The following is a 24,189-nucleotide window of genomic DNA, read 5'->3' on the forward strand; positions in this document are numbered from 1 at the left end:
CTTTCCCAGCCTTTGACCATTCGGTTTGAGCAGCAGCTCGTTTAAAGCTGAAGTCAATCTTCATCCTTACAGCTGACCGAGTCGAAACCTACTGCAACAATCTGACGAATGCCGTTCATGAGCCGGTAAAGTCGAGATCAATCAACTGGGATCGGATCTAGCCGGAAGAGGGCCCGCCCGGAAAACTAGACCCGATGTCGGAGTAGGATTCCCATCTACCAGTTGCTAACCTATCACTGCAAATTCAATCAAGTTGAAATCAAGTAAAAGAAAAAAATGTAAAATCAATGGCCGCGCAATCAGCGGTAGGCTTGATAGATTGCACTACATAAAAGACTGGTTGCTCGATTGCACTTTCTAGATGTAGATGAAAGTGACGACTTGGTCGTTTATCGTCATTATACGATATTTCCTTGTGAAGCTTGACATTTTGGAAGAATCGCAAAAAAAAAGAAGTAATCCAACCCACGGAATCGACTTGAATGGGCTATTTGAATCTATATGTGTGCGGCCAAGCAAGCTAGCCAATGCGAAGCGTTCTGTGATTATCTACAATATTATTAGATATAAATGTTCTTTTCTTCAATAGCGCACCAAATGCGCGCAAAGCCGGAGGGGAGAAAGAAAACTTCCAGCTCATACCGCCTATACCCCCCCCTGCCCAACTATTAGCAGGTTCTTCAGTCCTGCTCTCGTCGTACCCGAAACTCGAACCATACCCGAGCGCGTCTATCATGAAATCTGAAAAAGGCCTGGTGCTGCCCGATCCCTAGATGTCCTTCTTCATTCGTGAGAATCTGCCTATTGAACTCAAAACAGGTTCTCCGATGAAGGCGACTCTCCTGGACTACCAACTAACTCTTAGGAGGTGTATGTTCCAAACCTAGAATCCTACTTTGATGGTTCTGGCTTCTATCTACGACGCGTCGAATTGACCAGGAAAAAGAAATCCTGAGTGAATGGATCGAACTCACGAACGAGCGACTCGCCAGACTCGAACTGGCATAGGCGAATGAATCGGATCTAAATTTTTCTATCTATCTTCCGCCAACAGGCGTCGCTTTGGTTACGCAGTTCGGTTGGCGGCTCCCTACGTCTGCGGGCCGGTAGGCCAGCCTTCCGGTGGTAAGATATTGTGTCTTCTCACGATAGGCCAAAACAGCTCCCGAATGTCTTTCTATCAATCGAGAGAGGTATAACCAACCTTATTGCGAGTCTTATGGGTCGTGCAAGCGACGACGAAACGGTGAAGTAGGACTAAAACTCCTGGTAAATCCCTGTGAAAATGAGTTAGTTTACTACTGACAAGTGCGAATAAGATTAAGATTATGTATTAAAGCTTATTTAGAGTTGGACGCTAAGGCTTTCTTTTACTTCTAAAAAAATACAAGAATAGCATGAATAGATAAGGGCATTGTAAACCTGTATAGAGGATTATTACAAGCGGGGCTGTCTATCTTATGTTCTCAAGTAGATAGAAGAGGAAGGGTTCAGTCGTGTGTATGAGAGCTTAGATCGAGCTCTGTTTAAGATAGAATGTCATTTTTCGCCCGCCCCGGAGACTCTTCTTTACAGGCAAGTTATTTCCTCTGACCGGACTTGAATCTACTCGACCTACGAAGTCATTTCCTATACCTATTCTACCTATACATAGGAATACAAGGGAACCCTTTCCAATGTGGTAGCGGGCGCGGATTATCTGGTTCCATTGAGCTTCCAATTCCTGTAGGAGTATCCAATTGCAATTGACATAGCCATAGAAAGCCTATTCACGTCATGCATACCCATAAGAGCCCCCCTGAGACTTGCTTCTTTTAAACGTCTCCCAGTTTACAAGGTGCAATCGCTTGCTTACTCTGGTCTGTGGATCTCCATTTCCTATGAGCTCTATCAAGATCATCAATCCAATTCGCAACACATTGCATATAGGGAATGGCGGAGGTGGTGGTGTGAACGAGGGTGTGTTGACATAAGAGCCTAGCAAAAAAAAAATCTCTACGGAATCTTCACGTCGACCTATTTTATTTCTTGTAGACACATGATACTAATCTTCCTCCTTGTCATGATATCCATCACCTCTATAGATTTTTCTGTTAGAGTGCCTATATTCCATGTCCAAAATATCAACTTTCTTTCGTTTCGACCTTTACCTTTACTTGTTTCTTTGTGAAATAACTTATTTACCCTCATTCGTTCACGAAAACGCGATAACCCTTATGTTGGGAATAAGTAGTATGACCACAATCCAATCAATTATGCGTCAAAAAATTTGTTATTGTTATTATATTAAAATGTTAATATAATAAGGTTCTTGATTAAATTTGGAGATTTATCATTGTGATAGTGATCATAATATTGATAGATAAATTTTTTATAATTTAATCTAAATTGTTTTTAGTCATAAGATTATTAAAAAGGACATTAATAATCCGAAAATATCAATATATATATATATATATATATAGTTGGAAAAGTTTTATATCTAGGAGCCTTTAAAGAAATGTTAAAATGAAAGCGTTATGCTCATGAATAACGTTTTCTTGCGTACGAAGAATGCTTAAGCGCAAATAACTATGTATATACAAAAGAGTAGAGGATCAAGGATACATAGTAATAAAGCTCCAAGCTCAGCCTGCAAAACTAAGGCTGGCCAGAGGATATTTACATACATATATACATACATATAATCCCATATTTAAAGGTCTCAAATATACCCTAGTTCACCAACAAAAGCCTCTATGAGGCACCAAAGTATAATAAATAAAGGGAGAAGCCTAAGAATATATATATAGATATATACTTAACAAAATATAAAAGCCCAAACTTCCATCTTCGCTACAATAGAACTTCAGACGCTTAGCGATGCGCATCTCGACCTGTATCTCAAAAACAACAATATCATATGGAATGAGAACCGGGGCTTCTCAGTATGGTTAAGGGGCCTACATATGTAATAAATAAGGTCCCAAAAAAGCCAGAGACAGTCTTAGAAAGCAAGCAGAGGAATGAATAGCAGGAGAGTTTTTAAGTTCATTTTATGATGTTAGCTCGCTAGGAGCGGAAACGGGACCTGCTCTAACCGCTACCAGACGGAACTAGATATTCAAAAGAGCCATCACAGCTTCTGAAAGAGCAGCTTGGAAATTACTAATTAGTTTAAGGTACTGACTAACTGAGACGGAGAGAGCCCTTTTTCAGTGTTGTCGGAATAGGACCTGTTGGTGGTTTAAAGGGCATTACATTAGGACTTTAGTAAAGATAGTACGACTTTGGTTTCAGAGATAGCGATTCGCCTATTCTTATTCCTTTCCTTTTAATCAAGGTCTTTCCCGAGGAAGAGGGAAGCAAGCAAAGCCCGGATCGGAGGGGAAATAGTGTTGTAACTGAGGTAGACTACCGAACGGGTGTGGGAAGAATCTCGCCAAAGGTTCCATTTCTGATTCCTCTCCAACGGTTAACTCAAGGGATTCGATTCTCTTTTACGCTAGGTAAGACCGAGAACTCGATTGCGGGTGAAGCCTTAGTTGTCGCTGGTGGTGGGGGAGCTTACTGAGATCTCCATATACTATGGTAATCATGTGATGCCCGTAGTAAGTCAAATAGAAGATGAAAACATTCGATTACTTTTCCAGCGCTATGATCACCGTCAAAGACAGGATTCGAGGCCTTTGTCCCCATTGCTTCTTAGTGTTGTAGGCAGCCCCATCTCTTGATTACGAATATCACTTTCACAGCAAGCACGAATGCGCGAGAAGCTTCACTATTATTATATATATTGAAAGGATCTCCCCGGGAAAGCATGATGCCTTACTTGCCCCTGCTCGATCTGTTCTGGACCGCATAAAGGCCTTACTTATACTTATCCTCGATCGCCAAATCCCACAGAGATGTTTCCTCGGTGCTTTCAGAGAAAGCTGTCCAAGGTTCATCAATAATTGAGGAAATCAACCAAAGCATCTCTCCGGCTGTCCACTTTGCTTAGTAGGGGGGGAGGATCCGATCAATACAAGGGTTGCACCTCTTCACGCTGAGCTGGATCGATGGCCAGTGAGGCTGGTCGAAGTAGAGGATGAACTAGGAAGTCTTTCTGTCGATGACCTAGTGGCCAGTGCCAGAGAGTCGACTCGCTTTAGGTAGGAGTCCCCTGGCTTCCTTTCAGCGTTCACTTCCTTATCCCTATAAGTCGAGCTAGGGAAGGAAGTAGTGGGATAGAGTGAGTGAGAATTTCACTCCCAGGATAAGAGTCAGCTGTCCGGAGATCTTACCTGCATGTAAAATCCCATGCAATCTTGACTCTCCCGGTGAGTAGTCGTTCGAGTTGGCATGAATGGCACAGATGTTATCAGTAGAGCTTATATGCTCACTAAATCGCTCGCTTGCAAGGAGACAATCTATTCTATTAATGCATGCTGGCTGATCATCTGGTAGCTAGCTCAGCATCCTAAAGTTTGTAACAGAGATAACTTCTGTCAAAACATACCATTTTCCCCGGGTCTTTTCATTTTAGGTTATGAAGGTGATTGTAACTGGAAAGCTGCTTTATGACCTACGCTTCGCTCGTTTGGTAAGCTGGGTTCTTTCTTCCGGAAGTGTCTTAGAGGGATGAGGATATGAAATAGCTCAGGGAAAGGATACTATAAGTGACTTCCTGGGACTCGGGAGGGAAGAATGACCGCGACTGACGACTGAGAATGTTCTGAGTACCGAAAAAGCTCTACTGAGAACCTTTCTGCCCCATAATTGACCCCGCCCTAAACTATTGAAGAAGCGAAAGCAGTTGCCGCTTCTGAGTGAATATTGTACATTCATTTGACTCAATTCATTCGTTGTATCGTAGTAAAGGAAAGAAGAAAAGAATTCACTCAAGTGAAAGGAGCCCGCATTCCCTCTCTCCTTTCCCACACCCCTAATAAAATAATAAGAAAGGGGGTGGCCTCGTCCTCTTCCTCAGGTAGGAGAGACTACACCTTTCAAAAGGATAAACTTAGAAAACAAAGAGAATCAGAAAGGCCATCATTAATGCGAACAAGGCAATAGCCTCGGTTAGAGCAAAGCCCAGGATTGCATATCCGAATAACTGTTTTGCCAATGATGGATTTCTTGCCACGGAATGAATTAATGAACTGAATACGTTTCCGATACCTACAGCAGCTCCCGCTGAAGCAATTGTAGCAGCTCCGGCACCCATTGATTTTGCACCTTCTAACATCTCGAATTTCTCCATTCTCGTCATGCCATGCTTGTTCTCATTTCTTTTTAATTTCTAAACCTGACATACCGATTTTGATAGATTTGACGTCTTCGTTTTTTATTAATTCTAAAGCCAATTTGTTAGATTGGTCAAAGTAATAGTATAGGAAGATCAGAAGCAGAATAATTATTATGAGACAAAGAACAACGAGGTAATCCTCTCGGATTTTTGCTATTATAGATTTTGCACTTTCTAACATCTCGAATTTCTCCATTCTCGTCATGCCATGCTTTTTCATTCACTTCTTTTCTTCGTCGCTTCTTCCCCTCGTTCCCTTTCTCTTGGACATCTCACTTGAAATGCAATCAATGCATTCATTCTTTTCGATCTTATACTCAGATAGACTGAACATTCACCCACCCAATTTCGATAAAAGGTGAAGTCGAAGCTACTCGATCATTCAACAAGGACAGCTGGAATCTACGCGTTGATCCAACCTGCGCTACCAGCTGTCTTCTTCTTCCATTTCTATTCAGCTTGAAAAGAAGCCTCAAGCCCAAGAGTTGAGGAAAGGTAGGTTTCTTACTTAGTGCTTGCATTAAGGGCTTCACTTACGCTATTTCTTTGATTAACCCTTAGTAGGTTAGGTATGGCTACCTCGTTTAAGCAAAGAGGTCACAATCTCTGATGTACTCTATTTGATTTGAAGAGATGGAGTTGTCTCAGACTCATCAAAGGAATGAGCTGAAAACCTGCCCATAGTTAGAAGGAAAAAAAGAGAAAGTCCCAGCACTCGCAGGGGCGGATCGGGAGATCTAAGACGGAATCCCCGAGTAAGTAGGCGATAGAGGCGAACGCTTTATTTAGTGATCCCCAGATATTCTATCTCACATCGGAAACGGGCTCTGCCCTTCTGTTGGATCATACCTTGTTCCAGCTCAAAGCCAGAAAGCTAGTTTAGCCAACACGGTAATATGATCCTTAGGAAGGGCAGAAGGGCTCGATCCCAGACCAGGCTCCGCTCAAGGCGATGAATGACTAATATATTACTATTTTCCCTACGACCGAGTGAGCTGCTGCTCTTTAATCAGTTGCATTTGATTTGGGAAGGATCGGTATTCAAAGTAGTTCCGGAGAAAGGCTAAATTAAATGTATTTAGGAGCGAAATAAGCCGGCTATCCCCTTCTTAATAGACGCTGGCCCCGGAACCGGCTCGGGGTAAATCAAAATAGCAGCAATCAAGATACCAGGTCGTTTAAATCAGAGTACACTTCTAGAATCCCTGTGGTATGTAGAAAGCCCGCATTAAAGACGAGTCCTGTTCGTCCAACAGTTTCACCAGCCATATCTACACATAAAGAGAGCTAGTTTCCCACCTAGGTGAACCCGAAGCTAGAGCACAGGTAGAGACAGTGGATTCTGGTGACCAAGAAGCAGGGGCAGGTAGTGGATTCCGCGGATTTATAGTCAGTTTGTTCTCGTCCCCACATAAAGAGAAAGAAAGCGAGCCAATAGGTGTTCTCTACCATGAGTCAAGGGCTAGGAATCCACTGAATAGCTAGTAACATAGATTGTGTCTAAAAAGCTAAGAATCTCCAGGTCGTAAGCCTTTATACCATACCGCTTTTTCTAATTCTATATTTCTTTACTTCATATTTATATATCATTCTCCGTTTCATTTCCTTCGAAAGATATGGCTTCTGGTGGTTGTGTCCGCGAATATTAATGATTATAAAGTGGCATAGCTCCAGACATGGGCTTCTTCCCAAAAAACTATGGTAGCCGGATGTTTAGCAATAGGATACCCTTACTTAAGTTTCTCCGCACTTGGGCATAAATATACAATGCCACTTAATCCACTATCAATGTATCAATGGTGGTGGTCCTTCTGTGTAAAGTTAGCTAGTGTGGATTCGCGTAAAGCTGCCAAACAACCTATTGACAAGAGCCTATTCATTTTATTCTTGCTATTTCCGCACCCCTGTCCGGTTTTTTGAGAAAGAAAGTCGAGACATTCAGAAAGAGAGTTCTGGCATTTCTAGGATTAGAATACGGTCCTATTGATTCAATCTTTATGCTTGGCACGGAACTCTTGTTTCGAGTGAAAGGGAGAGCAGTGGCCCGCACCGCATTCACAGGTAAATTTCCCTCTAAGGGGCGGGGTGTGGAAAGCACTAGAAGTTAGTTGACTTCTCGACTTCTTACCTGTATTCCTTCTCTTACTAGCCTAGCTTGAATATTTCTTTCTAAAAGACTAACGGCAAAGATTTTCTACCTCCTGTAATGTAAGCTCGTTACGCTTAACGCCCACTTACTTAAAGACTCGTTGGTTCACGACTCTATAAATGAAAATCTTAATTTGAGTCGTTACCTACAGAAGCGGTTGCCCTTCTCCGGATTTACCCGGTGAGGGTGGCGCTTGTGAGTCAAAGTTGACACTTTCCATGTATGGATCATACCTTTGGCATCCTGGGACAGTAGCCCCAGGTACTGATGAAGTGACTCCCGGGTAGAGAAAGAAAGTGCTGGCAGAAAGGAACTCTCAAAGCATGGGGTTTCGCCGGGCGAAGCTCCTACCCCCTTCTTAGCCCCATTGACTAAGAAGGGGCTGTTGTCGGCATTTCCGCTCTTAGGTGCGTAGCCACAGTTTGCAAGTCAATTCCCCTGTCCGGAATCCGCCTCTTTAGCCCGTGAAGGCCTTTGAGGGCTTACTTAGTGCTTTTGCTAAGGAATACCGGTAAGGAAGGGAAACTAGGGCAGCTAAGCCACTACACTAGTACGAAGGAGCAAGCTCCGGCCCCGTTCTATCCACTAACCATGTAAAAAAATGATGGGTGGAATGGCGCGGCGCTGTAGTGTAGGAACCGGGCGGATTCGAACCGACGAATAGAAGTTTTGCAGACTCATGCCTTAGCCACTTGGCTACGGTTCCCTATAAATTCCATTTCTTTCCCCCTTGCCGCCTTCCTTAACAAGCTTTGCTTCACAGGGTGAGAGGTGAGACCAGGAATAACACAGATGCCGGAATGCTTTTGGGAGGAGGGTAACAGTCCTGCTATATACGAAATACTTAATAGCTAACGGCCGTATGGCATCTATCCATCCATGCTGAATGGAGCCCAACCTAGTAAAGGGCTTGGATCGAGGTCCTGAAAAGCGTGAAAGGCAGTAAGGACATTGATGAAGTCTAAGCATATCAAACAAAGCGAAAGACGAAGGTGGTAAGCGAAGCGAGCTACACCCACCGGTCCTCCGGAGGAGAAGTCGAAACCCGTGTTCAAGTAAAGGAGATACTGATTCATTAATGAATTTTTACAGGCAAAATGCCGCTGACAATGTGTTGAATTGGCAGGTTACCTGATGAAGAAGCTGGGAGGGTACCAGCTGCCTGCGTGGTGTTAAACCAAAATGCTAAAGAGAGCGAAGGGGAAATCATGAACTACGTTTCATGTAATGTAGTAAACTATAAGAGAGTTAGAGTACTGCAGTGGACACAATTCAAAAATCACCTTAAGGAAAGGGCTTATATAAAAGAAAGAGAAATTAAAAAAAAGTTCTAGCTCTAAAAATGAAGAAAGGAAGTAAAGACTTACTGAACACCTATCTTTGGCTAAACCACCTATTCTGGAATGTAGTCTGATACCCCCCAAATACTCAGATTGGGGATATCGTCCCTATCCCTGACTACACTTGCTTGGGATACAGCCCTTGAAGTCACGTTGCATAAGCCGAGAAAGCCTTCTACCTTAAGTACGAATGTAGAAAGAGCGCAACTACCACTTTTTCTCTCCTTGAGCGAGATTGAACAACTTATGATAAAGGATTTCCTTTACTATCCCAACCTGATATTGCGAAGAAGCTTGAATTCGTTAAGTAAGTTCACTTAGAATGGTTTGGCAATTCCCTTGTTAATCAAAAAACTTTCATTTAGTATGATGGCAAGCTGCCGCAGTTAGTCCGCAATTACTTTAGCCTTCGTAGTACCCTTAGGAAGATGCGCTCACGGCGACTCAGTTTCAGAGCTAGAAGTCCTTTTATCATCATCTTACTCCATACCTGGTTATACCTGAACTAGTACAGCAGGTTAGACTTAAAAAAGAATTCATGCTTCTTCGCAATATAAGGCAGAAATTGACAACAAAGGATGAGATTTAGTGTTTATTCATGAGGATGTCATAAGAGAGGTTAGGCGACATGGTCTAACCTGCGGCAGCTATGAATTTGTCCACCTTTTATCGAAATTGGGTGGGTGAATTCCTATTCCATTTGCATCTCGAATTCAATGTCTTCAGTCAGCTCTTCCGTCTAATCTATCAGTTTCATCTAGATTGCATTCCATATCAAGAAATTACTATATTAAGATATATATGTTATTTGTGTGCGTAAATGAGTGCAAAGACCAGGTTCTACCACTGCAGGGCTCAATCATGCTAGTTGGGCTATATGCTTCACACATGCAAGTCGAATGACGTTTTCTTGGAAACGGGAGTGAACGAAGGACCAACGACGATGAGGCTAATTATTTAGATAAGCATTTGCCTTAACCTTAAAGCGCTTAAGAAGTAGGCAGGTAAGGTAGTCTATAGGCCGATTGTTGTACTCCTGCACTAAAAACACCCTAAGCGAACTTGTCGTAACGGTTCCGCTTGGGGCGCTTCTTGCTGCAAAAATAGCATATCATCTTTAAAAAAAATTCATAAGAGAAGAAAGTGGTTAGCCTAGGGCAGATTCCAGGCAAGGTATGCTTAAAAGCTCTCCGAGTTCACAGGTGTCCTAGCTTATGCCCTTTTTAAATCACTCTCCTCTGGTCAGCTGGCGCCTTTACATCAGTTCCAAGGCAAGCAGGTGATGATGGAATCAGAACTTGAAGATCCTATTTCAGTCTCTGGGTAAGATTTCTCTATAATAGCAGTTCCTGTCCCGTATTATAAAGTGACTCTTTCGTCCCTTTCAGTTCTCGTGCCCCCTCTCTTCCATAGTCATTCCAGGAGAGTTAGTTGAAGCATCGCTACCAAAAGCATAAATTAAGGTCCCAAGGATAATAGCCATAGCTAATGCTTTCCTATCTTAAGACCTTACTCCTGCCAGACAGAGAGCGAGTTAGAGTTGCCTGGCTGCCAGTTTCCTTAACCAAGTGTGAGCAAGTCTAGAAGTCTCCTTCTTTTTCAAGCCAGGCGGAAGGACCCGCAGGAAGGGGATAGGGAAGAGGTCCATATAATAAGTAGGTCCAAGCATCCCTCTAGGCTTTTGAGCCTAGGTGGCCGGAAAAGCACTCTTCTCAATCCAGCTAGCAATGGATATGGATATTATGCAAGCTATTGACTTGAATCTCCGGGCCATCAGAAAGTTTGACGTTGGGACTCTGCCCGTTCCAGAATTTACTTCAAACGAAAACGCGGGAATAGAGAATCCCGGGAGCAGGGAAGACACTCGTCTTTGAAGCCGACGTTAATAGCAGGCCCAGTCAGGGAAGGGGGGTAAGGCAAGTGAAAACCATTGAGTCCCGCCCTGTATCTGTAAGCCATTGAGTCTAGCTCCGGTAAGAAGGAATAAGAACACACACAACAAAAGCTGTACTTCTGGAATGCGGATGTCTGGAAGGCATCAATCATCCCAGAACTAACCGATCCAGCTGTAACCTAGTCAAAACAGTAGGTCATCCAGATTCGAAACTGACTTGGGAGAGTAGGCCTCACCACTAAACACCAGCTTCACAGGCGAGCTTAAGGCAGAAAGCCAATGCTTCACACTGACCCAATCGGAAGGAAGCTAAATCAGTGACACGCGAAAGCCAAGAGCATCAGTGACGGGGTCAACATCCTTCCGAGAGGACCGCTCTAGTTGTTGAATGGTAGATCCTACGCTTCGTAACATACAGCTAAATAAAGCCCCTCAAAACCATTCCTCACTTGCTTGTGAATTGGCTTTGAAATGGCTTCCATCTAGTACAACTAACTTTATTTCCGCCTCTTCTAAGGCAAATCGGATTCTCGCATTGTATCGCTTTGTACAACTACACTAAAAGAAAAGCTTCGTCCTCCTCCTTCCCGGTTTGGATAGAGAATGGTGTTTTTGAACATGGCTGCCCCTATTTGAATAAGGCTGGATGATATATAGGAAGCTGTTTAGTTTACCTCGGACAATTGACTTCCTTGCTACAGCAAAGGAAATGTTTCGAACTACGGAACCGAATTGATAGCCTATCCCGTGAATAAAGCCCCGAACCCTCACAAGCGCTGGACTAGCAGCCTCGCCTATCCAAACTAGTAATTCAATTCCCCATGGAAAGGTGTCGAAGGAATAGAAGACAAAAGCAAGTTCGTGCCACTTTAGGATTTTAAGTTACCTCCGAAATAACCATACATAATACGGGCTTTCCATTGTTCTCGAACAAGAACAGTAGCGGGAAGTAGCCTAGCCTTGCTAACGGTTTTAAACCTTTATACCTCACTCAGGGCATAGCTCGAATCTAAGTAAGTTTAAGAAAAGAATCGTCTGTGAACAAATCGGCTCTTGCAAGAGAAGAAAGATCCATAGACAGCAAAAGAAGACTTTCGCTAAACAAGAGACAGCTTCACAAAAGAAAGAAGTCAATTCCTTATTCTATTATAGGTAGCGCGCACAGGAAAGAGAGAAGAGCGACAACAAGGTATCAACCCACTTTCAAGGAAGAGAACTGAGTGCTATCAATCCTCCACAAAAATCATTGTACGCACGAGTAGTAGATGAGGGATGGAGTGAATTAGAGAAAGTTTCTCACAGAACAAAGGGAGAAGAAAGAAAATCAAATAGAAAAGAACTTATAATAGAATCCCAACGGACCCATCTAACTAAAATACAGCCTACAGTGAACCAGCTGTTCACAAGGATTGCTATAATGGCGTGGCTTAAAGGCGTAGCTTTTAGTTTCATGCGTAGCCTTTTTTTTGGCTTGGACTAGGATTAGCGTGGCACTTGCACTCTGCTTGAACCGGGTTCCCTACTCTAATAAAGTAAGTGCCCCGAGGCTAGGTCTCAATCAATATAAAGAAAAGCCATCACTCTTAGCGCTGTCTCTTCAGTTGCGTACTCATTAGCCTAGTCTAAAGCTAGTTCAGCGAGGTAGTTTACTTGCTGACTCGATAGAGTTTGGGTACGACTCAGCTCTTTGAAAGCTTTCACCTCGACTAGAAGGAAGAAAGAAGCCTATAAGTATGTCTACCTTCCGCCTTGTCCTTAGATAGAAGAAGAACAGGAGAAGCAAGAATGGCAATAACCGTAGCTATTTCCGCTTCGGAATTGCTACTAGAAGGGAGTTCTCACCGGGAAAATCTCTTTAGAGAAGCAAAGTCCTAATCAAAGCAGCAAAGCAAGGTAAGTCAATTCTTTCTTTTAGGATAGATCCAAAGTGCCAGCGATTTAGGTGTTGGAGGAGTAAGGGCTTTTAGCCTAGGAAGACGACGGTGCTAGAGAATCAGTGAATGGGGGAATAATGATAGTCGAAGGGAGGTAGCGGTCTAAGCCTCTTAGGCTTGGCACAGGAACTCTTCTCTCACCCGCAGGAAGGCTGTGATGTGACCCAGTAAAGTGCCCAGAGGTAGGATGAATTGAATTAGCTAACGAATCTTCCGTAATGCTTGCAAAGAAATAAATAAGAAGAAAGTCTTCTGCCCAATGTCAATGTGGGGCGACTCGGAACGAATGGGAATAAGTGAATCAGAAATGAACTTATATAAGAGAGAGCAGAATAAGCGGTCTTGTGGGAAGGGGATGGAGAAGCGGATTCCTACTTCTTAATAGAATAGCTTGATCGACCACCATCCTTATTGACCTTCCCTCGGGTTGGTATGCTTGTGTGTCAAGCAATCCCGCTTCGGTAGCAGACTTCGGTCAAGGAAATCGCTTCAAGCAATGGCTTTGGATCGACCTGACTTCTTAGAGAGTAAAGCCAGTGAATGAATGAAATCCGTTGAATGAATAAGTCTTTATGGCTCAAGCAGCTAGCGGACCTCCAACATTGAGAAAGTCAAGCATGTCAGCACGCCCCCTACCCATGTAGTCGGCTTCCCGGTAGTTTGCGGGACGCTATTGGAATCGGTCTATCTAAATGGCCTATCTCCGGATGTATGTATTCTTGAAGTCCATTTATCTTCAATTCCCGGGCATTGATTGAGAGGGAATAGACATCCCCACTGAACGAGGAAGGCAGCAATCTCCTTAAGATAGAAATAGAAGGGCAATCCCCAAAAGAAGCGGCCAGAGGAGAGATTCATTAATAACGGATCTCGACCCCATATCATACGTACAAGAAATTTTCCCTTCTTCCCATATCACTCATTCACATTTAATATCATTCCCTGCCAATATTCTTGTTTAAGACAGATCGCTTCCCCCGCTACCCTCAGTTAGCGGGGGCAACGGGGGGCCTAGTCGATGTAGGCCCTCAAACCAAACGGCGGGCACGCCCAGCTTCTTAGTCAATCGGCACTTTCGTCTTGTTCTATATCGAGATATTCCATTCAAGTTAGACCACCTGCATCTGATCTGAGTCAGCAGAATCTAAGCTAGTTGCGGGTGGGATAGGGGCGCACTAGTGCTAAAGCCTACATATAGCTAAAGCTAAGGAACATACGAAGGTATTCAATTGCTTGCTACAAGTCAACTTGCTTCCTTCTTAGAGGAAGGTTTGAAAGAACTTACTCGAGGAGTAATAGCACGATACAGATGGTATGAAATCACTCGCCCTATAGAATGAAGGGAAGGAAAGGAGTGAAGATTTCTAGGGCAAGCACGAGGTCTGGTTCAAGGCAAGGTATAGCTTAACGGAATGAAGCAGAATTAGTCTGTATAGATAGACTGACTTGGAGCCTTCCTTCACTCCTTATCGGAAAACTTTGTATCTCGCTTAGAAAGAGTGATCTCATACCTCTTCCTATCGGTCTCAATCCTAAGACAGCAACTGCTGGCGAAGGCCCTTAAAGAATAACCCCCTACCCTCTCCTTAACTTATCGAATAGGGGCGAGTCATTCATCTCGAGCTACTAAGCCAAGGGTAGCCACTCTAGCAATTGAATACCTTCCAGACCCGGTACTGATGAAGAACAATACTCTAGCTAAAAGAAAAGAAAATGCATTCCTGAATGAATTCAATCCGGCCTGAGAGTGAAATAGAGAAGTGAGATAGAGAAGGGAGTTGTAGTTCTGAGTTTGTAGTTGGAGTTCGTGAGCCAATAAGTGAGCTTTTTCAATCCTCTCGAATCATAGACATGAGGACCGGGAAAAGGCATTAGTTGGCCGGCCTTAAGAAAGAAATTCTACATTATCGATGCTTTCGCGCTAGTCATGAATCCGTCCTGGGATATCTTGATTATCTTTATGATGGCAACTCCCTTGGGGGAATAAAGAATCGATCGTCTTTGGTTCCCACCAATCGATCTTCTGTAGAAGCAGGAGGTAGCGCGAAAGAAGAATTACAATTGCAAGTCGCCTTGACCCGGTAACCAAAGAAGCACACCAGACTCGAAGGAAAGGCAAGCAAGGAAGGCAAAGAGCTGGTGCCTTTTGCAATTGAATCAGCTCTTGGCCTATCTGCTCTTACTCTTCGAGTAGCTATACTGAGATACATGTCCGCTGTTGATGGTCTTTTCCACGTAACCGCAGTTGGTCTTATATCCATTGTTCAAATAGCCGTAAGCGGGTTCAGGAAATGTTTCTGAATCGGTTGTTACAGAATGCGCTGTAGGACGTCGAGGAAGAGAAGTGGGCTAATCCCCAGGTTCGGAGGTCTTGTTTGCAAGTGGAATCAGAAGGTTAGGGGGTGTGCACAGTTAAGAAGAAGAAGTAGTTTTGTTTTCAAGTTAATCAGATTTTTCCTATAATAAGAAGGGGATTGAAGGACAGATGATATGAATTTGTTTCAAAATCCCTGATCTGACTCTAAAATAGGCCTTGGTTAGACTGACTTTGAACTAAGCCTTATTTTGAACCACTAAGAGTCGTCCAGGAAAGGAGCTTCAGCTATGCCAAGAGAGGATTGCTTTGATTCGGCAGGTTCCCTTTTTCCTTAAGAGGAAAGCAAAGCCTATTCTGATTTACTTTTTAACTCGGGATTCTTTTTAGCATAAAGCCAACCCTCACATGCTGGGGGTTCGATAACCCGGTATTCTTCCTCCTCATGGACAAAATTGGATGCTTAAGCCAATAAGGTTGCACCTCTGTCCACCCTCTTTTTTTACTATGCATACGGATAAGGAATAGAAAGCGGGGAGAAGGTCCTCTTTCCTTAGAGACCTGGTAGTCGATGTCCTCTTTCAGAGTGAGCCCCTTGGCGACAAGCCTGGCCTTCTATTTCTCAATCTTGCCTTTTGATTCCCTATTGGTCTTATCCATTTACACCCTACGGGCTTGGCTCATTTTCTTTCTCTGGGTTTCAGAGTGAGTGGGTTAAGGAGCCTTTTTCCTTTTTCCGCCTTTCGTCTTTCCAGTCAAGCAGTGGTTCCTGCTCTTGCCTCTCATGAATCTACTCGGCCATTCCGGAATGAGTGAGCTTTTGTATCCGTATTGAAGAATCCGGTTATCGACTCGGCAGCTATTGAATCTAAGCCAATTGAATCAGCAACCGCTGGTACTGTAAGCGGTGTTCAAATAGCCGTTGTTGGGATCTTCTCTGCAGCTAGCTCTTCTTCTTACTGGGTTATGCTTCCTCATAGTTCTCTGGAACATGATTCTCTCATACGCACTCCTATAAAAGGAGTTAGGAAGCCCATTTCTGATCTGAGTGGTTCTGGTAGCACCCTGGTAGCCAATGAGCGCTTGTCTGGTATCAAATGAGCTCAAGTAGTTGAGTAGCTAAAGGCTTTGGTTGCCTTAGATGAAAGAATGTCCTATCTTCGGATAGCTTCCTACAGACTTCTTACCTTATTTATGGAAGTTCCTGGATTCTGTGAAATAAGAACAGAGGGACTTATTAGCAGCTCAAGCTCCATTTCAAAGGTGAGGAGTTCTGGCTGATTCAATATCACCGGAGTCTGCTAAGGGTTCCAAACCAGCAGCGAAGTTCCTTTTCGACGATACACTGGAATCGGGTCTATCTTAAGCGGGAAGAAAGACTACCGACGGGTATGAGTTCAATACAGGGATTCGCCATGAAAGAACTACCTACCAGACATCCTAGCTTGTGTAAAAATCGATTGAAGGACAGTACTCTTTCTCTACTGGAAGCGAAGGCAGGAGCAAAGCCTATTGATTCACCTGTTTGCTAACCTACTTGTCGGCTACCCGCACTCTGTAACCAGAATAGGGCTCTGGAGTTCATACCACCCGGCGGCTTCTATGAAGAAGGCGGCGCCTTAACTAGCCCTACCTAAATCAATTCCCTTGCTTGAATCGATACGCTTACCGGACTTCCATTTCTGTATTTCGAGCTATTCAATTGATTTTGTTGCAGACTCTTCCCCCGGCCCAGTAGTTGAGCTTGACCCTCGCCCTACGCGGAGATCTTTCCTTTTAGGTACAGGTTAATTTAGCTAAGGCATTCAAAGCCTTAGCGCTTACTCTTTCACCGTTCTATTAAATTGAAGGTTAACTTCCCCAAACCGGCCTTCAAAGGCGGAGGAGTAAAAAGCGACTTTCTATTCAAATTAGACAAATTTGAGCTTTATCCGCTTCAATTCAATAAGGAATTATTATCTAAATAGTAAGAGTGGGAACTCAAAAGCAAGAACTCTTAACCATCATTCCTTAACTCTAAAGGGCGTGAATGTGTAGATCAAGCAAGAAGGGAGCTATGGGATAGCGCCCGATTGATTGAGCGTCTTACAGCCAGTCAAGCAAGCTAGCAAAGCCAGCGCAGAAGCCCGGATCCACACAGGGAACTTCAAAGGAGGTTATCTTTAACCTACTGCTCTTAAAAAAAAAATGGAAATCTTTATTGGACCAAGGCCCTGTGATAGCCAGCTAAAACTTAACGGGGTTTTAGCATATTATTGTAATTACTAAGGAGGTAGGAAAGGATCCAGGGTTGCCTGAGGCCCTGAGAGCCAGGATGCTTGCTCTTGAAGATGAAGTAAACATGGTCATGGGCCAATATCTCGGTGCTGTTGAAGGTATGAATGAACACTTTACCCTAGTTGGGGGTGGGCGGGAGCTTAGTAGTTGCTTAGTCGTTCCAAAGTCAGCCGGCTTTACCAATAGGTACGTAAGCCCGACACTATTCTATTTACTCTCTCTTATGAGGGGCTGGTTGATTTTGCTATAGGGGCAATCTCTTGTCATCCCTTACCTATGGTTCAGGAAAGGGAATGGGAAGAGATTCCGAACCCCAACAGAAGAGCATGGAAAGGGATTGACCGGAATGATTGCAACGAGACACACCAACACCACTACTTAGAGGTGGAAAAGGGGGCGGTCGGAGGATGACAGAGCAATCATGCGTTGATCCCTTCTGACATCTATTGGGCCTTTTCAGAGTGTGATTCGTCGTTTCCAATGCGGTAAATAGCTTTTAGGCTTTTTAGGTAAGTTCCCCTCTTCCTATGCAGTTAGCTCGACTCCAGGTATAGCTCTTAATAGGCATGTAGCCGTAGGCGGGAACTCTTCTTTTTAGCAGTTAGGTATTGGCGACTAGTAGTTCGGGGTGGTTAGTAACCTTCTTTTTTTCTTATTCTTTGGTCAGGCAAGTCGGCTGGTAATCCCAACCGAATAAGCAATCGCTACAAGCAACCTATTTCATACCCTTTTCGTCGTACTTCCTCTTCTCCTTCTCTTCTTTCTCTCCCTGCCGAGCTTGTTGGAGTGCCATTGCCAAGATCTAGTTTAATTCCCTTTCCCCGGGAGCCTGTCCCAGTCCCACTAGTGCTAGTATCAAGAGGAACATCTTTCTTATGATATTTCTTCCTGTAGTGTAAAAGTATTTTGCATAAAGAGCCCTCAATAACAGGCTTGTCCTCTACGCAATAACTGAGGATAGAGGGACTTTCAACTCAATACCCGGGCCTTCTACTAAGAGTGTTGCAAATTCCCTTTCTTATCCCTTCTAGTTTAAGCCTTTCCTTCCTATGTAACCAAGTCCTCCTATGAACCTATCCCCGCCTAAAGGATAGGATAGATTACAACTAAAAAGTAAAGGCTGTCTTCGAGCAAGCTCTTAGCTTTCATCGTGAGTGAGAGAGGAATTGAGGCTGATCCTGCTAAGGTGAAAGCCATTGTGAGTCTATGTCGTCACCCCGTAACCTCAAAGAGTTGCGTAGTCTGCCGGGCCGGCTCCAGCCTTTGATCTCAAAAGCTAGAACTCGATGTCCATCCTTTTCCCGTCAAGACGCGAACTTTGTTTGGAGGCCAAAGCACAAACAAAGAAAAAAGGCTTTTATTCCTTGATCTGATCTTTCTTATGTCTGCTCCTGTCTTGTCGCCTGAATTCAGCATACTCCATAGTCTTCATCTTTGTCCTCTATGCTTGAATTAAAGCTTAAATCCCGGAATTCAATATCAAGATCAAGGGTGGAATCCTGCGTAAAGGCGTTGTGTACAGGTAGGCAGGAAGAGATAGTAGCTCGCAGGCCTCCACCAGAAGTGATGAATTGCTTAGATCCAATCTGCCTCCTAACCATTGCAGGTGCATAGCTAATGGCTCCCCCCTATATAGATAGAATGCTGAGTAAAGGAACCCTTAGGTTTTGCCACATCTGTATATCACATCGCATGGAGCCATCCAGGGTGCTCTCCACACAAGACTCTGATCGCCCATATGGCTGAGGATTTCAATCCACTCCTGGTTGCTGTATGTAAGGTCCCGGCCACTGACTTGAGAAAAAGTCTTTGATTTGAATTCTATTTTCTGGGAAGTAGGGTCTCGTGAATCTGTCTTTGATACACTTGAGATGGCTCTGCATCCAGATGTCTAATAATGGAGCACATCCTACAAATCGCCCTTCTTCCTCAGTTCTGCAATGATTCAAAGACCGGAAAGTCTCTGCAAGGATAACTGGTATGGGATTGACTCCATGCTTGAGCTGAGAGAAGAGATTGATAACCGACCATCCACATATCCTATAGCTTAACATCTCTGGCAGCTAGTTTCGGGTGTAAACTCCTAAATCCATTGAATCCGGATCCTAATCCTACTGGCCTTACTCAAACAAAAGCACCAAGACTTAGCCCCTAGCTAGCACAGAACAGACACCATAGGAAAGGGCACACCAAACCATTTTGGAACAAGGTCAACCTCACCACAGAAGAGTCTAAGCTTTGCCCCAGGTAACTTCTATTTCCTTTATTTTGGCACTAATCTATTTATACGTCTAGTAGCTTGAGACTGCCACTCGACCCCCTAAGCATCATGTCCCTCTTCTTCTGGTGAAGCTGCTCTCTGCCCAATCCCTTGAAGTTTGGCTTTCCTGGCTAATAGTCCGACTTGGCTGGCTTTTCTGGGAATCTGTGTGAAGGCTCATCTGTTTACCCGAGCTTGCTTACCTTCCTTTGGTTGTTTGATGGAAACCCGCCTGAAAAGAAAGGCTAGCTTAGTTACCTCCCGGCCCTACCTGATAGTTACCTTGGCGGAGGATTGGCGTGCAGGGATTCAAACTGCTTATTCATTCACCCTGGAAGGAGCAGATTCTCGAGTGGGCGCCCTAAAGCGCTCATGCTATCATACAGATGCCAAATCTCTTACTGATCCCTTTTCCCTTTACTTCAAGCTTCGATGACTTCGCTTCAACCGGGCTAGGAGCTTCTCTTACTTCACCGGCTCGCTTTCTTGTGGAAAGATTCGCTCTTTCGCAGTTGTCCGGCCTTGCTTGATTGAAGATTCGACTATTTAAGAGCTCGGCCTTGAGCCCTACCTAAATCAATTCCCTTGCTTGAATCGAGCCGCCTCTAGACTAGCAATTCCTTTCCCCGACTCGGACATTCAGCATCTTCTTAACCGGCAATCTCCTTTGGTGGTCTACCTTTCCTTTTTGCAAGCGCAGGGTTAGCCTCATAATCATAAGGAGTAGGAAAACCTCTTTAGATAGAGTAGCGGGTACAGCTTTACCGATCTCAGAATACTCTTTATTAATTAAGTTTACCGACAGTATCTTGACCCTTAACTACCAGAGCGTTGAAAATATTAGGGGGGGAAGAGACTTTCGCGATGTTCAATAAAGGGTCTAAGAGCTCTTGCAATAGGTCTAGCAATCTATTACAAAACAGATTGAATACCATGGCTTGGGGGTTTTTGCAGGTTAACAAGGAGAGCCACGGATGAATCATAGATTCTAGTTGGAGATCCAAGGGCCTTTCCTCTAAGGGAAGGAGACGGAGACGACCTATCAATGTGGCAAAAAGAAAGACGGAAGCAGCTCCAGAGAAGTTTACTATAGGAAGGTCAGGACTCTAATAATCAGATACCGGCAAGCCTTGCATGACACTCGTTTGACGAGGTGGTTTGAATAGATTGACTAAGAGATATATTGGATAAATTATCAAATGATAGAGAATCTAAGCAAGGACTAGAGGCATAAGAGATTAGTAATAAGGAAGAGACTGTCACCGGACTCCCCAACGGGGCCCAAGAGAGGCTCCAAGCCCTGAGACAAGGACAGTTTGTCGTGAGTGGCTGCCCAATGTGGAGAAATCCTTTAATCAGGATGGGCGCTGAAGAAAGCTGCTCCAGAAGAGAACCTTGGAAGGGGTGGCCCACAATAGAAAAAGGTGCCCCAAGCCCTAATTCACAGGCTTCATATCTTGACTCCGTCGCCATAGGAAGAGTTCTCCATAAATCCATACGCAGCGGAAACGACCACAGCCGACGCCTCAGGGGAGACAAAAAGAGAAATCGATGACGCAATGCATTCAAGATCTTGGTGCTTTTTCGAACGTTTTCACGTCGCCTTTTTCCGAGGATTCACAAAGGACCTTTTCTCGAAACTACGTATTCTATTTACTTTCCAAAATGGGTCCTTTTTTGTGTCCGAAACCCCGCCCATTTAGATTCATTTCAGGATTCGTCGGCGATCAACTCGTCACAACAGGTAAAACTTTTCGTACCTGGCTCAGCGGATGTATCTATCAATGCATTCAGAGGGGCTGCCCCTGCGTATTGTGACTGAGCAACGTCGCTGTTGGGTGCTATAGGTGGAGGACGACAGATCCTACTCCGTCTGATACGGCCCGTTCACTCATTATTGATCAAGCATTGGCCCCTTATAAAGCTAAAGACAGAAGTCAGTAGTCACTCCGGAAGAACGAATGTTTTCGGTAGTAATAGTAAGAAAAAGCGCTAGGAGAAGGCCCCTTGGATTCTTATGATCCTAACATTTACATATATACATATAATATAGGCATCCCGCCCACACGCCATTATCAAAGTACAGGCGAACCGGTTGGGACTCAAAGAAAGAAGGGGACTTTTTACCCAATCCAATGATTGACAGGGCTGGGGCGGGCGTTAACTAAGTACTCAAGCTGCTGGAGCGCAGGTTGGGCAGTAAGCTTCGTTGATTCCCCACGAAGGAATCGGAATCTCGCTACTTCCCCTTACCGGAGTTTGGTTTGAGACTCAGGCTAGAGGATCCTTACTCTCCTGGGATTATTAGAGTGTCAGATTAGCCTTTGGATTCGTTCTGCCTTCCACTCTATATCTAATCATTTTCCCTACCAGTCGCTCTCTCTTTGGCCGGCCGTTAGATCAAGATAAGAAAGATCAGAACGTGAATTCTGATAATAGTATACAAACAAGAACACCACGATCCATGACCGCTAAACAAAAGGAGTCCATTACCAAGTAAGCTAGGCAACCGTCTTTACCGGTCTCTCTATTAATTTAGGACCGGATGTGGCACCCGGGCTTCGGGTTTCGCAAAGAAGCCCCGCTCCTGTAGCTATTGAGTTAGTCCTCTATTCTCGGACTTCTAAATAAAGATGAGTTGAATAAGGGGATCCGGAACCTGGGACCTTTAAGCCCTCGGCGCTTGAGAGGAAAGGCGACATACTATTAGGCTATTATAGATTCTTATTGGACATATCAGTGAAGGATCTGCTTCCCGATGAGGAGAAGCAGGACTGATAGAAGATAAGATATAGGCTGTTGAGACTGACGCTATGTATCTACGATCTTCCTTCCTTATTCGTCTTCTTGTACCTAACTCGCTATGCTTACAGCTTGGCACGGGAAGCCAGAGGGAAAGCATTCCTTTCAAGGTAGTGAAGTTCTCCAAGCCGAGGGTGAATAGAATACCTTCATTCTTGCTTGAATGGCATTCTGCTTTAATATCGGCATAGCCGCTCTTTGCATTGAATAGGTTGTTCTGAGCCTTTTTTTTCGGCTCTAGAAAGCAGATTCCTTCTTTACTTAATTATATAAGGTCGGGCATTGCGCTGTGGCATAAGCTTTGGATTCAGAGTTCATCTAGAACTGAGTAAGGAAAGGAAGGAAAAGATTAGATAAGAAGAAAGAGAGATCGGTGTTTTCGCTGCTTCTTCTGTTTGCAGTGGTCTCGAATGAGCTCAAGGAGCTATTAGCGAGCACATCCAGGCTCTACCTGATCTAAGGGAAAGCACGTTCATGAATTCATGGCAATATATATATATGTGCAGCTCTGGTTTGTTGTGGTGCTTTGGTTTAAGAGAATATCTTATGCTGTGGAATCCTAGCTTCTCACTAGCTAACTGCTAATCCGTTCTCTTTCCAGGCCGACCCCCCTTTTTTCTAGTCAAGTTGGAGAGGGGAATTCAGCTCGACCGACCCTTTCACCTCTCCTTTTATGACTCTGAAAGCCCAATTCCTATAGTTAAGGTAGCTAGGTATTTCCTTATTTAAGGCTGTTCTAGTCTTGTCTTCTGAGGAGCTTTAGAGCCTAAAAAGAAGTTTTTATAGAATATCCTCCGCTGCTATCCTCGCCCCCGGGACTGGTTCAAGGTAAGCTACTGCCTCTACCGGTGCTCCTGTCTCCCGCCTCCACGTGGCACGCACGTGATGACACACAGTTGGTTGTTCCCATCCCCGCTCTAGGGATATAGAACTTTAGCGATCCAGCATTCCCCCTCTCCTCCTTCTATCTAGTCGTCCCCGGGCGGGATCACCAAGAACGCCTTAGCAGATACATTTCAATCTGGAGTTCGAGTTGTTATCATGCCGTCCTGATAGTTCGAGGGCCGTGAGAAGCATAGCTAGCATCCCAAAGGCAAAGGTAGGAGAAAGATCTTGCTTTGAGGCTCGCTCTAGATCGGATGGTTCTATGGGGCCTATATGGAGCTAGCCTAGCGATGGGAGCCTCCCGGGCAGGGAGGTTCAGATGCAGCTTCGTAGCTTCCTCGCATGGCACTGGAAAAGGAATAGGAAAGAGATGGCTTCGACCACTATAGCTAGGAAGGGCTTTGCAGGCTTGTACTTTCTATCAATCTATCAATAGATGGGCTAGCAGAAAAGCAGGAGAGGGGGTTCCTTAGATGCAGGCAGGGAAATCATTGTTTTGCCTTCCCGGCTGGGCTTCGAATGGAGGTTATTGGCAAGCAAGCAGAGGAATGAATAGCAGGAGAGTTTTTAAGTTCATTTTATGATGTTAGCTCGCTAGGAGCGGAAACGGGACCTGCTCTAACCGCTACCAGACGGAACTAGATATTCAAAAGAGCCATCACAGCTTCTGAAAGAGCAGCTTGGAAATTACTAATTAGTTTAAGGTACTGACTAACTGAGACGGAGAGAGCCCTTTTTCAGTGTTGTCGGAATAGGACCTGTTGGTGGTTTAAAGGGCATTACATTAGGACTTTAGTAAAGATAGTACGACTTTGGTTTCAGAGATAGCGATTCGCCTATTCTTATTCCTTTCCTTTTAATCAAGGTCTTTCCCGAGGAAGAGGGAAGCAAGCAAAGCCCGGATCGGAGGGGAAATAGTGTTGTAACTGAGGTAGACTACCGAACGGGTGTGGGAAGAATCTCGCCAAAGGTTCCATTTCTGATTCCTCTCCAACGGTTAACTCAAGGGATTCGATTCTCTTTTACGCTAGGTAAGACCGAGAACTCGATTGCGGGTGAAGCCTT

General features: G+C 44.3%; 3 protein-coding genes across 5 annotated transcripts in view; all 3 read right to left on the reverse strand.

Annotated features, from left to right (window-relative positions):
• The window catches only part of LOC127744384 (ATP synthase subunit 9, mitochondrial), a 21,285-nt gene extending 15,491 nt beyond the window's left edge, over positions 1-5,794 (reverse strand). Inside the window, exon 1 of the mRNA XM_052256574.1 lies at positions 4,914-5,794. Within this exon, the coding sequence (XP_052112534.1) occupies positions 4,985-5,233 (249 nt within the window). The 5' untranslated portion in view covers positions 5,234-5,794 and the 3' untranslated portion in view covers positions 4,914-4,984. The remainder of the gene's footprint in view (positions 1-4,913) is intronic.
• The window catches only part of LOC127744386 (ATP synthase subunit 9, mitochondrial), an 80,559-nt gene that overhangs the window by 15,491 nt on the left and 40,879 nt on the right, over positions 1-24,189 (reverse strand). The window contains exon 2 of one of the 2 annotated variants that reach the window (XM_052256578.1): positions 4,872-4,908. The exons of the other annotated variant lie outside the window; for it this stretch is intronic. The gene's annotated coding sequence lies outside the window, so the exon portion shown is untranslated. Of the gene's footprint in view, positions 1-4,871; positions 4,909-24,189 lie in introns of those variants that run through there. 2 annotated transcript variants of the gene reach the window in all.
• The window catches only part of LOC127744385 (ATP synthase subunit 9, mitochondrial), a 41,952-nt gene that overhangs the window by 15,491 nt on the left and 2,272 nt on the right, over positions 1-24,189 (reverse strand). The window contains exon 2 of one of the 2 annotated variants that reach the window (XM_052256576.1): positions 4,872-4,908. The exons of the other annotated variant lie outside the window; for it this stretch is intronic. The gene's annotated coding sequence lies outside the window, so the exon portion shown is untranslated. Of the gene's footprint in view, positions 1-4,871; positions 4,909-24,189 lie in introns of those variants that run through there. 2 annotated transcript variants of the gene reach the window in all.

The sequence above is a fragment of the Arachis duranensis genome, unplaced genomic scaffold (genome assembly GCF_000817695.3).
Source record: "Arachis duranensis cultivar V14167 unplaced genomic scaffold, aradu.V14167.gnm2.J7QH unplaced_Scaffold_28291, whole genome shotgun sequence".
Lineage (NCBI taxonomy): Eukaryota > Viridiplantae > Streptophyta > Magnoliopsida > Fabales > Fabaceae > Arachis > Arachis duranensis.